We start from the raw sequence: 13,340 nt of genomic DNA, 5'->3' as shown, positions 1-13,340 counted from the left end.
AAAAAAAAAAAAAAAAAAAAAGATGAGGTTCCACAGCCAAATAGTATATTCTGAGGCCAATGCCACAAGCACCTGAACTTGAGATCTGTCACGGGCTGTTTTGTCTTTGTTCCTGGTAGGCAGGCACTTTTGTGGGTCACACTGTGTGAATGAGATGGCATCAATCTCTTCAAAGAGTGGCAACATTAGCATCACGTCAGCTCCAAAAAATAATCCTCTCCCTTTTGAATAAACTTCCGAGTGGAGTTTATTTTTAAAAACCACTTGAAAATTCTAAGAACAAAGGATGTAAAAAAACAAATGTTCCGCTTGGGAGAATTTTAGGTAGTAAGATGGGTGAGTAAAAAAGTTTATTAAGTTCCTTCTCATCTGACATATTTCTGCAACCTGAGTCATAAGATCTTCCTTGAAAACACTGCAGGTTGGTGGATGGCTTCATGGCTAATGACACTCTTGCAGAAACCTCCAGTGTGTTTTAGGGTGCTCTGTCTGTATATTCACCGAGTAGTGACCTGAATAGCATCGAATCTTTACAGAAAGATTTAGTACAGACTGAAAGTGATTCAAATTCAGTTCTAGAAATCTGACTGAACTATTTTTACTCAGTTTGGATTTCAACAGCATGACAGTGGCTCTAATTTATGCTCATTTTTAGAACTCTATTTAGAGCCTGTCGCTACACTTCATAATGTGTCTGAACATGAAGGACACACACACACCTGTTAGCGTCCAGCCTGTGGACTTTCCTTTTGATCTCGCCTTACCAGGTCCCAACATTTATTTGTCAAGTGAGCAGTTCCAAAATGTTAACCTAACACCGTGTTGTTTGCGGTGGGGATCTGTATTCTACCCTTGGCTCCAGCTTAAGACTGAACAAATGGCTCAGCTTCCCGATCCTGGCTTCTCCAGCTCTAAAACTGGGGTATACCACCCTGTCGCAGAGTGGTGAGGAAGGCCCCTGACAAGGAGACGAGCAGCCTGATGGGACGGTAAAGGCAGGAGAGCCACTGCGTGTGGAACTGCGCCCTTAGGGTACACGTCACCAATGACCTTCACAGGGAAGGAGGTACCTGGCCAGTTTGTCTGTCATGGATGGAGCAATGACATTACCAGGTGCTACAGGGACACTCTCGTCCTGAAGATGATCTGAGAGCACTGACCAGCCAAAGTGCCAGGCTGTGAACAAAAACAAAGTGTCAGGAAGTCTAGAAGCAAGGGGTGGAAGTGGCTGAGTCAGAGCCGTGCTTTCGAAAGCCCCCAAGGCAAGGCACTCTAAGCTCTGTTCTGCTGTCAGGGCAGGGACCAGTCCTGCCTCCTGCCATGGGCATGCGCCTCTCTGCCTACTGTAGGGCAAGGCAGGCCTGTTCCTGGGCTCAGGTGGTAACTGCCTACTCCAGAGCCAGGGCTTTCTCCAAGGGTGGCTCTACATTCTCCCTAGGGCTGCAGAAACCTGGAAGGGGGGCTGGTGTGCATGCACCTCTTCTACAAGGCCGTGTCAGGGTCAGAGTGGGACCTAGTCTGGACTTCACACTTCAGAGGCAGCACTGGCCCACAGCACCCTGGGTCACTCAGGAAGGGCGGAATAGCACGGGCAGAACACACTGCAGGAGCCAACCCATGTTAAGGGCTCTGCAGACAGGAACTACCTATAAAACTTGAGCCAGACATCAGCAGCCAGGGCCTCGTGGGTCAGCAGAGAAGGAAAACGTGGAAGATGATGGGTGCTCGACCAGACCTTGGGACCGATGTATCTGTTTCATGGGGACGAGAGGCTGTCATGTGACATGTTAGCATCAGGCTGATCCTGAAATGTCGGGGACTGAGGGAAAGAGCTCGAGGCCTCCCTCCCTGGTCCCCACTTGTTGCCTTTGAGTGAACCAAGATTTTCACACCTGTTCAGTGCCACAGAGCACCGGCCGCCTGCCTGTTGGGCACTAAGCCATGTACCAAGGCCACAGGTTTGTCCTGACCAGGACAGGAAGCCAGTAAAGACAAGATGACATCAGGGAGAAACAAGGACAAAGCCAAGGACTGCAGGAATTTACTGTTTGCAACAGGTGGACAGACACCTTGTTGTGTCAGGCAGCCTGAGAGCCCACAGGACTGTTCTCCAGTCCCCACATGGGCCCTCCCCCTTTCCTACCCACCCCTCTCTCCTCTTCTCCTCGTCATCTCTCCTCTTTCCTGTCTGACCTTTAGACCAGTGTGCCCACGGTGACTATGATGGCTGCTGGGTAAATCCTCAGGGGCAGTTTGTGGCCAGGAGGTTGGTGGGGGAGGAGACAGCCTGCCACACCTCCCGGGACGGCTCTGGCTGGTCTGCAGCGAGGAGACGGCTGGGCCGTGGCGGAGAGACCATGTGTCTGCACGAAGCTCAAGCCTTCTGTTAAGAGCATATGTGCAGATCCATGAAAACCTGGGTCCAACATCTCAGAAAATGACTCTTTTGCCCAGAGTGGGATACCAGCTGCTCTACAGACCGTTTTTAAAAAATTGAAGTCCTCACGATGACACACACTTGACTTTCTTACCCTGAAGATTTTTTTAAAAACAAATGAGTTATTATGAGCATTTCAACATAACTTCTACTCAAAACTTTGTGCTGCTAGCAGTTTTACTTATCCAGAATTCTGGAAGCCAAGATGATAAAGAATTTCAACAGATTCCTAACATCCAAACAGAGCTCTTGGTGACAGTAAATATCCATCACTTACAGCTAGCAAAGAAAAAATATAAAAGAGAATAGTTTGGGGGATGGGGAAGGTGATTGTTTTAATGCCAACCGACACTGTAACACCTGGAGGGCAACGGCCACGAGAACGGTTACTGAGAGTCTCCATGATTCTTGGTCAAGGACAAAGTGAGTATGGACCAAATCCAAAACCCTTAAGATTCGCACCACCAGTGCTCAGAATCAGAGAAAACGAGGGCCAGGGAAGGGATCTGCAGGAGAGGGCTGTGTGAATCAGGTGGTGGCGGGGAGGACTGGAGCAGAGGCCGAGGTGGGCAGCTCCCCTGGGTAGGGCTGCCATGAGAACCGGCAGGCAGCACGCCCAGAAAGCCACTGAGGGAGAGTCCAGGGACAGGAAGAGGCCAGAAAGCTCAGGCACCATCGCTGTTTCTAGGAGGGATGGTGAGGCCATCACTCAGATGCTCAGCAGCACCCCTGCGTGACAGGCACACACAAGATCCGGCAGGATCAGGACAGAGTCAGGACAGTGTAGCTGGCCTCTCAGGCCTCTCTCTCCACATCTTTCCTACCTCACTCACTCACTTATTGCCCCCAACACCTGTCTTTTATCAAGCTGGTCTAAATGTCTCCAAGACCACGTGTCAGAGTTCGGATGCTTGTGTTTGAGCCTCCTAGGATTACGCGCAGGTTAGGAAAGGGAGGGTGGCTGTGGATTGGGAGCCAAGAAACCGGTTGCAGCCTGTGAAGACGAGGGCGGGCACGCCCAGGAACAGCAGGAGGAATCTGCCTGGGGACCAACTCGTGGGCTGAGCTGACAAGGGAGAAGCTCAGAAAATAGCTGGGTGCAGTAAAGGCAGAGCCTGCCGTGTGGGGGCAACTGGCTCTTCCCCATGTGGAGGTCCCGGGGAGGCCTAGGAAGGCTGGCTGCTGTTACACCCTCCATGACCTTACTCCCCAAGCAATTACGCCCCAAATGCCCTTCTGGCAGGGACGCTTCCATCCATCAGGCAGCCCCTCTGCTCAGAACATCTCTGACTCGCTTTCCTCATTTCCCTGAAATCCTAATGGCCCTCCAAGCCACAGCTCATGCCCCACCACCAACCTCCATGAAGTGCTGCCTGACCTTGGCCTTGCTCCCCCTCCCGCGAGGTTTCTACTGACTGTCGTTCTCATGCCATTGCTCACATCTTGCCTGGACATGAGTCTCTTTTATGCTTGTCTTATTCTGCCTCCTGAATCGCAAGCCCTTTTTGGGGCCAACTCCATGCTCTGGATCCCTCGGGCAGCCTGACCCATACAAGCCAATGTCCTGAGCTTGTTGAATTAAAACCATCCCTGGGATCATGAGAAGAGAGAACAAGAATACTTGTCAGCACCTAGCTCAATTTAAATTGTCCAACACAGGTTTATTCCTCTATAAATCCCTTTGGCAAGAGGTTTTCGATGGTTGGAACCTTTTAGCAGAAGTAACAGCCTACCGTGCCAAGAGCCATGTAAGGTGTCTTCAGATTTGTCAATTGCTGTGTTCCCAAGAGGCACCCTTCACAATTCCATGCTGGACCGATGACCCAGGCCCAAGAACAATGGAATACAGAAATTCAGGAATAACAGTAATCCAAAGCCCTACATCTGGGGCTCATCTCAGAATTTAACCCCAGAATACATGAAGAACATGTTCGCATCATATTAAATCACTTCTCTGGGGTTCAGCACATCAGATGTCAACTGTTCCAAACACTCAGGCCATTACTAACAGTTCTTGAGGCATTTTCCTTCTGACAAATAAAGCACCTTATTAGCTTTGGGCACCCATCCCTTGGCCTCCTTTGTGGAGTAGGCGCTGAGGATGTAGTATTTTAGATGCAAGATGTCTTAAGACTCCTGCAGGTTCCAGGGATAAAAACAATGATGTACTCATGCCCAAACTTAATTAAAATGCCCACAAATTTTCTTTAATTTTGTAGCAAACAGTCCAGTTCATTCATAGTCCTCTAACCCCTAACTGCTCAAAAGGGATATTGTAGAAACTAGAGGGGGAAAAAAAATGCAGCCTAGAGCCAGAATTGTCTGAAAGCCAAGTTTTGCAAGATTTGTGAAAGGAGCTTGCCAGACGTGCCTTCTGAGGAAACGAAAGGGCGTCTGTGTGGCCAGGGCGGGGTGGGGGAGGTGTTCAGCCTTCCCGGCACAAGCAGAGTTGCTGAGGGCTCTGAAGAGTCGGGTCCCAGCACCCAAGGGAAGAACGCATTCCAAGGCCCTCTCAACCACAGGACCATCTCGGCCCTGGGCACGGAGGGCCTTGGGAATGGGACTGCCAGCCCTGCACATAGATGGAAACCAGACAAAAACAAACTCAGAACCTGAGCTTGGATAAGTCTTTGAAAGTCACCCAGTTCAAACTCATCAATTATAGAGGGAGAAACCGCCAAAGAGGTTAAGCCATTTGCCCAACTCTTACAGCTAAAATTAGAAGCAGAACAAGACTAGAATCCAGAACTCTTACTACTATGGTAACAAGAACAAGAACGGTAATAATACACTTTCTAAGCTTACTTCGTGCCCAGCCGTTTCATGGCTTATTTAATCCTCACGATCAAAATATGAGGCAAGGAAAAGGACAATCCCAAAGGAAAGACTCCGAGGCCCGGGAGGACCCAAGGCCTGACTGACCCTGAGTGGGACCAGGAGCTGTTCTAGAGTCCTTTCTCCTGCTGCTCGGTTTCATTTTAACAGACTAAAGGGAGAATGGGGGCTGTTCACGTTGTTGGACACATGCAGGTTCCAGCGAAAGACCCTGTCTTAAGTGTTAGTACCCCCTACGCTTTAGTGGCAAACTGTTTACAGAAATGGCTGCAACTTATTCCCCTTCTTGGACCTGTGCCCCTGTGCAATGAGACTCAGCAGGAACTCCCAGCAACAGGTGGCATCTACTTCCCTGTTCCCTGACTCTGGGCTAGCCTTGTAATTAACTGAGCAACTGCAATGCAAGTGGCATCGTGCCACTTCTGAGCTTAGGCCTTTAGGGGCCTCGCATGCTTCTGTTTGTTTTCCTGGAGCCCTGCCGGCTGCCGTGGGAACAAGCACAGGCTAGCCTGGGGAACGGGACAGACCCAATCTGCCCAATTGTCCCAGCTAAGGTCCCAGAGACGTCAGCGAGTCCAGTCAGAATCAGCCATGCTGGGCGAGATCAGCACAACCACCCTGCTAATCTGTGTCGTAAGCAACAACAGATGGTTACTGTCATCTTAAGCCGCTAAGTTTTGGGGTGGTCTGTTATGCAGCCGAAGCTAACTGATACAGTCCTCAAACTCAAACTGTCACACATCTGGCAAAGCCCGCTCCCCTTGGCCTGGATTTCTATGTTAGGAACATTCATTTTTAAACATAGAACACTTAGCGGGCTGCTCCAAGGCCCAGTGGGAGATTGGAATAAAAAGGCCACGTCTCTGCCAGTTTATGCTAGAGTGGTGACACTCCAGATGTGGCCACTCACGTCCCCCACGTCCCCACCCTCCACCTGGACACATGTCACACAGTCCCTAAGACCCCAGAGAACCAGCCGTTCATACCCTTCCCCTCCACGTGCAGGGGTCTGCAGAAGGGCGAGTGCGTGAAGGGCAGCAGAACACAGATCCGTGAGGCACAGGCCACACAGGAATGATCCTGTTCCTGCGTTTCTGAGAGCAGCAGGGAGTGACTCACCGAGGGCACGGGCAAGCTGCCGTGCCGGCTGAGAAAGGAGTTAGAGACGGACACACTGAGGCCCTGAGTGGCACTGCCGTCCTCGAGGGTGAAGGCCACTTTAGTTTGCTGGACACAGTAGGAGACAGAGGAGAAGGAAGAAGCAGCATAGGAGGCCTGCTGGACAGAGGGAGGAGGGAAGGCGGGGAAGGGGGAGAGAAGCAGAGAACAGTCAGGCGTGTGGGGAAAGGCTGTGTAGGCTGCTACCTACCTTTGCTCAGGGACATTCTGGAGAGGGACGGCTTCTGGGCCCAGTTCAGGGATGAAAAATACCTGCCCCAGGCTACCTGAAGGAAAGGAAGCCCTCCTCCACTTCCCTATGCTAGATCACGCAAACCGTGTCCACTGGAAGCAGGTTGGGCAGAAGGACAAGTGGGCCGGAGCCACACAGACTGGGGAGGACTCCTGGCTCTGAGCTGCTCCTTCCTCTGTGGGGAGGGGACACATAAGGTCACACACGCTTCCTCAGCGTTCAGACTGGGGCTCAGGCTACCTGGGTGTGAGTCTGACCATGCCTTTATCACCTACTTGGCCTCGGGCATCACTTAAAGATCTCCGTGCCTCAGGCTCCTCATCTGTGAGATGGGGATGACGCCGGCTGTCGGGGGTTAAATGGGGTGATGCGTATAAAGTGCTCGCAGTCGTGCCCACCATGCCGCACACGGGCCAACAGATGTAATCATCATCACCATTTTTGTCTGTAAAATGTGGACAGCTCCCCCACATCTGCATTTGAGGGGGGCATGGCAGCAGCTGGGCGGCCTGTCACGTGGTGTGCCTGGGCTTCAGTTAGGGTTAGGTTTAGTTCCCAGGTCTACTTCCAGCTGTGGGCTTGGAATAAGTCTCTTTGGTTCTCTCAGCTTCGATTTACTCACAATGGGGATGCCGGGAGCTGTGGTGAGGATGGTGCGAGACCCTAAGAAAGTTCCAGTGCTTACCTGGGAAGGTGCTTAACAAGGGGGGTCCCTCACAGGCCTGCTGGGGCTAAGCTCGCTCCTGCCCCACTGGCTTGGTGTGCGGGCTAGAGCGCTCCCTCAGAACGGATTCTGACTCCACATACTCGCTAGGGACCCGTCTCCGAACATTCAGAAGCCTGTGGCCTCCACCGTACCAGGGGCACGAAGGACGCCAGCAGGAGGGGCTGAGGATGTTTCAACTCTCAGCGAAATGTGGCTCAGCAACGGCTCTAACCGAGCATTTCAGGCCAGGGGTCCCCAGAATAGGCATTCGGTTTCCATGGTGGAGATCCCTTTTGGGAACATTTTTGGAGCAATTTAGATTCCCATTCAACGTTTGTGGGGCAGGCAGGGCAGGTGAAGAACTGAGACCCTGAACACAGCCTGGGTGACATGGCTGACGAGTGACAGGAGCTCAGCCTTTCCTCCCCTGGACGGGGCTGCCTCTGAAGAGGCTGGCTGTGGCTCTTGAGAGGAAAACAGCTTGCTTGGTCAGTCTGCGCCGACCAAGTGTAGGAAGGCTCAGGGACTCCTGGCACCAGGCTGAGCCCCAGGTGCTACAAGGAGTGACCTAGGGATGTTTGTCCTCCAGCTGGCAGAGGCCTCCCAGAAAAGTTGGAATGGCACCTCCACATCCTCTTGCAATGGATAAAAGATGGCTCAGACGCACACCAGTCCCTCTCGTTAGAAAGCTACCAGACTGCCCAGCACATGAGCACAGCAGCACGTGCAGCTCTGAGGAGGCCAAGGATTCCCTTGAGTGTGTGCTCTTCCTGGGGAGCATGGCTTGGCAAGAGGCTCTGATCCTAAAGCCCGACTAGGGCCTACTGGGTTCATCAACTGGTAGCAAAGAGAAAAAGGTTTGGAGGCACGCAACAGGTATCCCCAATGTGCCCACCTGCCCACTGCCCCGGCGATTCCCAGAGGCTGTCAGGTTGCCCACGGTGGAACAGCCTGCCTTCTGTGCTGACCTGTGCTTCATTACGTACATGGGAGCCCTCAACACAAGAGGTGTTTCTTAAAGGAGGAAGAGTGCGTGTCTGAAACACAGAGTGGCTCTGTTTAAAGCCATCCTGCTTCAGTGGAGCTTGTTTTCACTGGGCCATCCCCGCCAGGGCTGGGATGTAAGTCACTCCACACAGTGAGGCCCGTTATGTTAATCAAGTCCACAGATGGCCGTGCACAGACCATGCCCTGTGCTCTGATTGAGTCCCTCCTTTCTGGGAGGTCTATGTTGGAGCCATAGAAGAAGGAAAAACTACAAGAGACTGTCAGCAGAGAAAGCAAACCCTCTCAGTGCAAGCCTGTCCCAGCTGCAAGGGGCTGCTCCAGGAAAGAAAGGCCCCCACCTTCAGGGTGCGGATGGCGGATGGAGACAGGTCGCTGGGGAGTGGCTCAGGAGGAGGCGAAAGCACCCACGTGGGAGATGGAGCATTCAACACACAACAGCCCCCGCCACGGTCGAAAAGAGAGTTAAACCTGCCACAAAGGAGGGTCATTCTAGTTCCTAGAAACCTGCTGGATCGGACTTTCTGGTCACCATGGGCAGTACAGGGACCTGAGACTGGGAGAGTGCCACTTACCAGCTGCCGCTGCTTGGGGGGCAGGGCAGGCGGCGGGGCCAGCTCCTGGGTGGAGTCTCCCCCACTGAAGGAGTCGTTGAAGCCGTAAACCTCCATGAGGAGCTTGTTCTTCTGCTGGTAGATGTGCTCATTCTGTGGTGTCTGGTAGAACATGGAGGGCTGTGGCTCCGAGTAGTCCTCAAGCAGCTGCATGTAGGCCAGCACTGTGGGACAGACAGGGTGGTGGCAGCTCCACGCCTCCCATGCCCGGGCAGAGCTGGGGCAGGGCTGGGCTGGGGGCTGCTGGGCAAGAGAACCCCGCCCCCCATTCTTCCCACAGCAGCCAGGCGGTTTCCACTGAGAGCACCTTAGGGAGGGATGAGTGGGCAGAGCACAGGAGTTTCAGGGCAGTGAAATCACATTCTGTATGATACTGCAATGGTGGATACATGTCATTATACATTTGTCCAAACCCATAGAGTGTACAACGCGAAGGGGGAACCCTGATGCAAACTCTGGACTTTGACAAGAACTGGGAAGTAATGGGGCCCTGGGTTTGGAAGCAGAGGACGTAAGTTAGTGTGCGGTGGGCGCCAGGACGGCCACAGGGACAGCTGGTCTTAGTCACCTACTGAGCTGCCAGGTTCCCCTTGGGTCACATCACAAGTGCCATGAACTCCTGCTAGGTGGAGCTGAGATTCAGATCCAAGAAATAGTGGCAGGGACAGCTCTGCAGTACTGAATTTTGTACTTTCAAATAACTACAAAGTTGGGGGCTTCATTGGAAACTTAAACTAGTCAGAAAATTAAGGAAGAGCAGAGACACTGAGCTGAGGAAGATGGTCACAGAGGGTTCGTTTCTCCCCTGCACTGCATTTGGGGTCTAGGTATGTAGGACATGCTCTCTCTCCAGGTGTGTCTTTCTGGTGCCCTTCACTGAAGGAAAGGGTTCAAAGTCACCTTCTTTATTTAAAAGAATAAGTAAGAATTTATTAGCTCCAACAAGTGCCCAGCAGAAGTTGGCTGTAAAAGGGTGACAGGAAAGGACAGCTTCCCCTCTAAGCTGCCGCTGCTGCTAAAAGAAAAGTGCAGCTCCCCAGCCCCTGAGCTTGCCCCACAGTGCGTCCCCTTTAACACCGCACAACCCAGGACACCAGTTCCAGAGGGAGACTCCGGCCTGGGAAGGTGATCCTGAACGCCCACCGACTGCTCCCTGAAAAGGCTAAACACGACCACCTCTGCGCCTCTTCGGTAGAACTGTGCTCTTTTCAGGAGGGCTCCACGAACTACTGATGCTGCACAGAGAGCGCGCGGTGCTGGGTTTCAGATCTAGAAACGAGGAGGACGCAGCCCATCTCAAAGGCAGCCCAGCAGTGGCTCAGAGGCCAGCAGAGCTGGTGGCTGGCACTACAGTGGGCACTGGGCCTGTGTGGACTTCAGGTAACAGGCAGTGACCAGGAAGCTCATCTGGCACAAGGGACTCACAGGGCTGTCCTTGGCATGAGGAGCCGGGACCAACGTGAGGAGGACACGCTATGACGTCGGCACTGAGCATGTCTGAACTCGGTCCAGCATGGGTCACGCACAGGGGATAATGAGCACTTCCTTCATGCCCTCAAGGCAATCTTTTGAGGCATTTTCCACAGGGTCGCAGAATAGAAGGCTCTGAGAGTTCCCTCAAGGACTGAAGAGCAGACTCAGGGCTAGGACAGAGCCTCAGGATACCCCAAGTTTGGGGCTCTCTCACAGGGTACAGAGAGAATATCCCCTGCATGGGGGTCACTACTGAAAACTCACGGGAGCTCAAGGAAAGAGGGCCGGACTTCCTCCTCAGCCTGGAGGAAGTGCGACATGCTGCCACAACACAGGCCTGGCTCTGAACCCCAGATCTGCCACCCACTTGCTTGTCGATCTTGGGCAAGTGCTGAGTTCGTCTGAGCTCCCGTTTCTTTATCTATAAAATGTGAGCTAATAATGCCCACTCTGCAGGTGGCTGCAAGGACTACCTGTGACAGGGCGTGTGCAGCTTCAGCTGAGAGCATGCCATGCCTGCAGCTCTCGGGAGTTTTTAAAGGTTTGCAGGCATGAGTGCTGCAGACATTGACGAGTGGGCTAAAGTCTCAAAATGCTGGCCCCAACGAACAGAAAGACATTTTCAGCCACACATGACTGTCTGAAAGGAAACAATGGCTACCCCTCCCTTTCCTCCTCTTCTCCGCAGACCCTGCATGAGGACGGCTGCCCACACTTGTTCTAGGAGCTGGAAGGGTAAGGCTTCCTGGCACCGGCTGCGGTTTGCAAGGATGCCATCCTGTCCCCACGTCTGAGCTCGGAGGACGCCTAGGGAAGAAAAGAGGGTGAAGCCCACGTGGCACACTGCTCCTGGCAGGGCGGGTGGAGGGGGAGGCCGACAGCGCTTTAAGCACTTGCCCGTGCAGGGAGGAGGCAGAGAGGGAAGCAGTCCTTGCACTGCCATTGCATCCCCTTCCCCAAGTGCCCTGGTTTCTAATGAGCAAATTTACACAACAGATGGGGATGACATCATTGGCCCCACAGAGCCAGCTCTCCCTCTGGCGGGGGGACCACACCACTGAGGCCATTATGCAAGCTGGGTAACACCCAGTGAGGAGCTGGGAATGTGTTACACCATCAGCAGCCTCCTCCTGCCACAGACTGCCTGGCTGGCCCTCAGGACAGTCCTTGCTGGGTTTAACTGAGCCAGGGCTCCCTTCTTTAAGAACAGGATCCAGCTCTAAGCTGAACCATTCAGATGCTCTCATTTGGGAATCTAGAATAGAGATTCCATTTCTAGTTTGTAGAAGTTCTCTGTTGGATGCTTCAACTGAGGCCAGGGAACCCTGGGGCTGTGGGGCTGATGAGGCCTCACACGTCAGAGTGGTGACAGCTGGTCTGCCAAAGAAAATCAAAGCAGAGCTGTGTTAGCAAAGTGGGGAGAGGGTGGGGGCCGACAGGACCAGGCAACTCTCGACAATGTGGGGCAGTCAGGGGAGCCAGGGGAAAACAGAAATTCCGGTGGAACTCTACTTAATAATTTTATGGCAAATTTACAGTTGGAAAATGCTCAAAATATAAACAAATATTCAAAATTCCAGCTCCACCTCTGGTCCTAATAACATCATATATTAAAACGTCTGGTCCAAGAGGTCCTCAGTCACTCCTGCCAGGCAAACTCTGCTCCAAGTCACTCTGTGTCTGTCCTCTGCAACAGAGGACAGCGCACCCTCTGCTCAGGGGTCCCTGGAAAGCACTCTGTGGGCACTAGGCAAGTTCTGCTTAAAATCAAATGCCCACCTTGCTTTCCACAGATGTTGCTGCGATGCTGTCCTGGATACCAGGACACTCACTCCTCCCCTCTGTCCCTGTGTGCTCAGGCCAGGCCAGCTGACTGCCATCTAAAGAGAAGCACTTGGGCCAGAGATTTTATAGAGACCATAAAGGAAAGGTCAGCCGATTGGGCTTTAAAAACAATCACCAGGAATGACAAAGCCAGGCTGCCAGAAGTGTCCATGTACCCATGGTCCTATCTTTTATGAAATAAAAGAGGCCACTGGTTTGACTTTAGTCTAATGCTTAAATAAAACATGTCACCATTTTAGGTTATAAAATACACTTCCTGACACAGCTCAATAAAAGCTTACTGTGTTTGTTTTTCTTCTCTGGTAGAGGAGGTGGTTTTTCTGGGTCCCCCGTTGCTTCAGGAGCAGTGAAATCACCCACAAATTCAATAGGCGCTGAGGAACCTCCTTGCTGAAAAGGGAGAACAGCAGCAAAGGGCGTGTAGGGGACGGACTGGATCGGGGCTGGGTTCTGCAGGTCATCCTCGGAGATGTTGTCGTACTGCGAGGGGTGCCGCTCGTAGGATACCCTGCAGCCAGAGCTGTCCGTGGTCTGGGAGGCCGCACTTCTGCGCTTCTTCTCGGGAAGGGCGGGTGGCGTGTCTGTCTGCTGCCCTGGGGCCAAGGGCCCTTCTGGCTGGGGACAGCTGCCAAGAGGCAGCTGGAAAGGATGGCCAAGAAATGGAGACCCAGACTCCCCCAAGGACTCTGGCAGCGGGCTAAGGTTACAGGCCATTTGCTGAGGTATCTGGTCTGCGTTCGAGAGGTCTTGCTGGAGGAATTCATAGTCAGGATCATAGTGATCTGCAATCACAACAGGGGGAAACGCCTGTTAGCCACGAGGCCCCGAGAAACACACAGTCCTGCCCTTGTCGCCTAGCCCAATCTCACTCGTGAGTGTGTGACAAAAACCTGTCTCTGTGTTTTGTATTTTATATTCTTCCTTCCTCTCCCTGATTATAAAAGTAAAACAGATGGAAACGTGGCTGTTTGCTATACTATCCTTTGTACTTTCCTAAATTTTTTGAATTTATTA

The 13,340-nt window shown here is 52.5% G+C and overlaps 1 protein-coding gene across 5 annotated transcripts in view; it reads right to left on the bottom strand.

Annotated features, from left to right (window-relative positions):
* RAPGEF1 (Rap guanine nucleotide exchange factor (GEF) 1) overlaps nucleotides 1–13,340 on the bottom strand; it is a 63,151-nt gene that overhangs the window by 24,700 nt on the left and 25,111 nt on the right. For 4 of the 5 annotated variants that reach the window (XM_012639863.1, XM_012639865.1, XM_012639864.1 and 1 more), the window contains 3 exons: nucleotides 12,608–13,108; nucleotides 8,970–9,172; nucleotides 6,392–6,550 (listed from right to left, as the gene is read on the bottom strand). In XM_012639863.1, coding sequence (XP_012495317.1) covers nucleotides 6,392–6,550; nucleotides 8,970–9,172; nucleotides 12,608–13,108 — 863 coding nt within the window. The remainder of the gene's footprint in view (nucleotides 1–6,391; nucleotides 6,551–8,969; nucleotides 9,173–12,607; nucleotides 13,109–13,340) is intronic. The other variant, XM_012639867.1, reaches the window with a different exon arrangement.

This window comes from Propithecus coquereli, unplaced genomic scaffold (assembly GCF_000956105.1).
Source record: "Propithecus coquereli isolate 6110/MARCELLA unplaced genomic scaffold, Pcoq_1.0 Scaffold142, whole genome shotgun sequence".
In the NCBI taxonomy this organism is placed as follows: domain Eukaryota; kingdom Metazoa; phylum Chordata; class Mammalia; order Primates; family Indriidae; genus Propithecus; species Propithecus coquereli.
The sequence above is the reverse complement of the archived record's forward strand: the minus strand, read 5'-3'. Positions and strand labels throughout refer to the sequence as shown.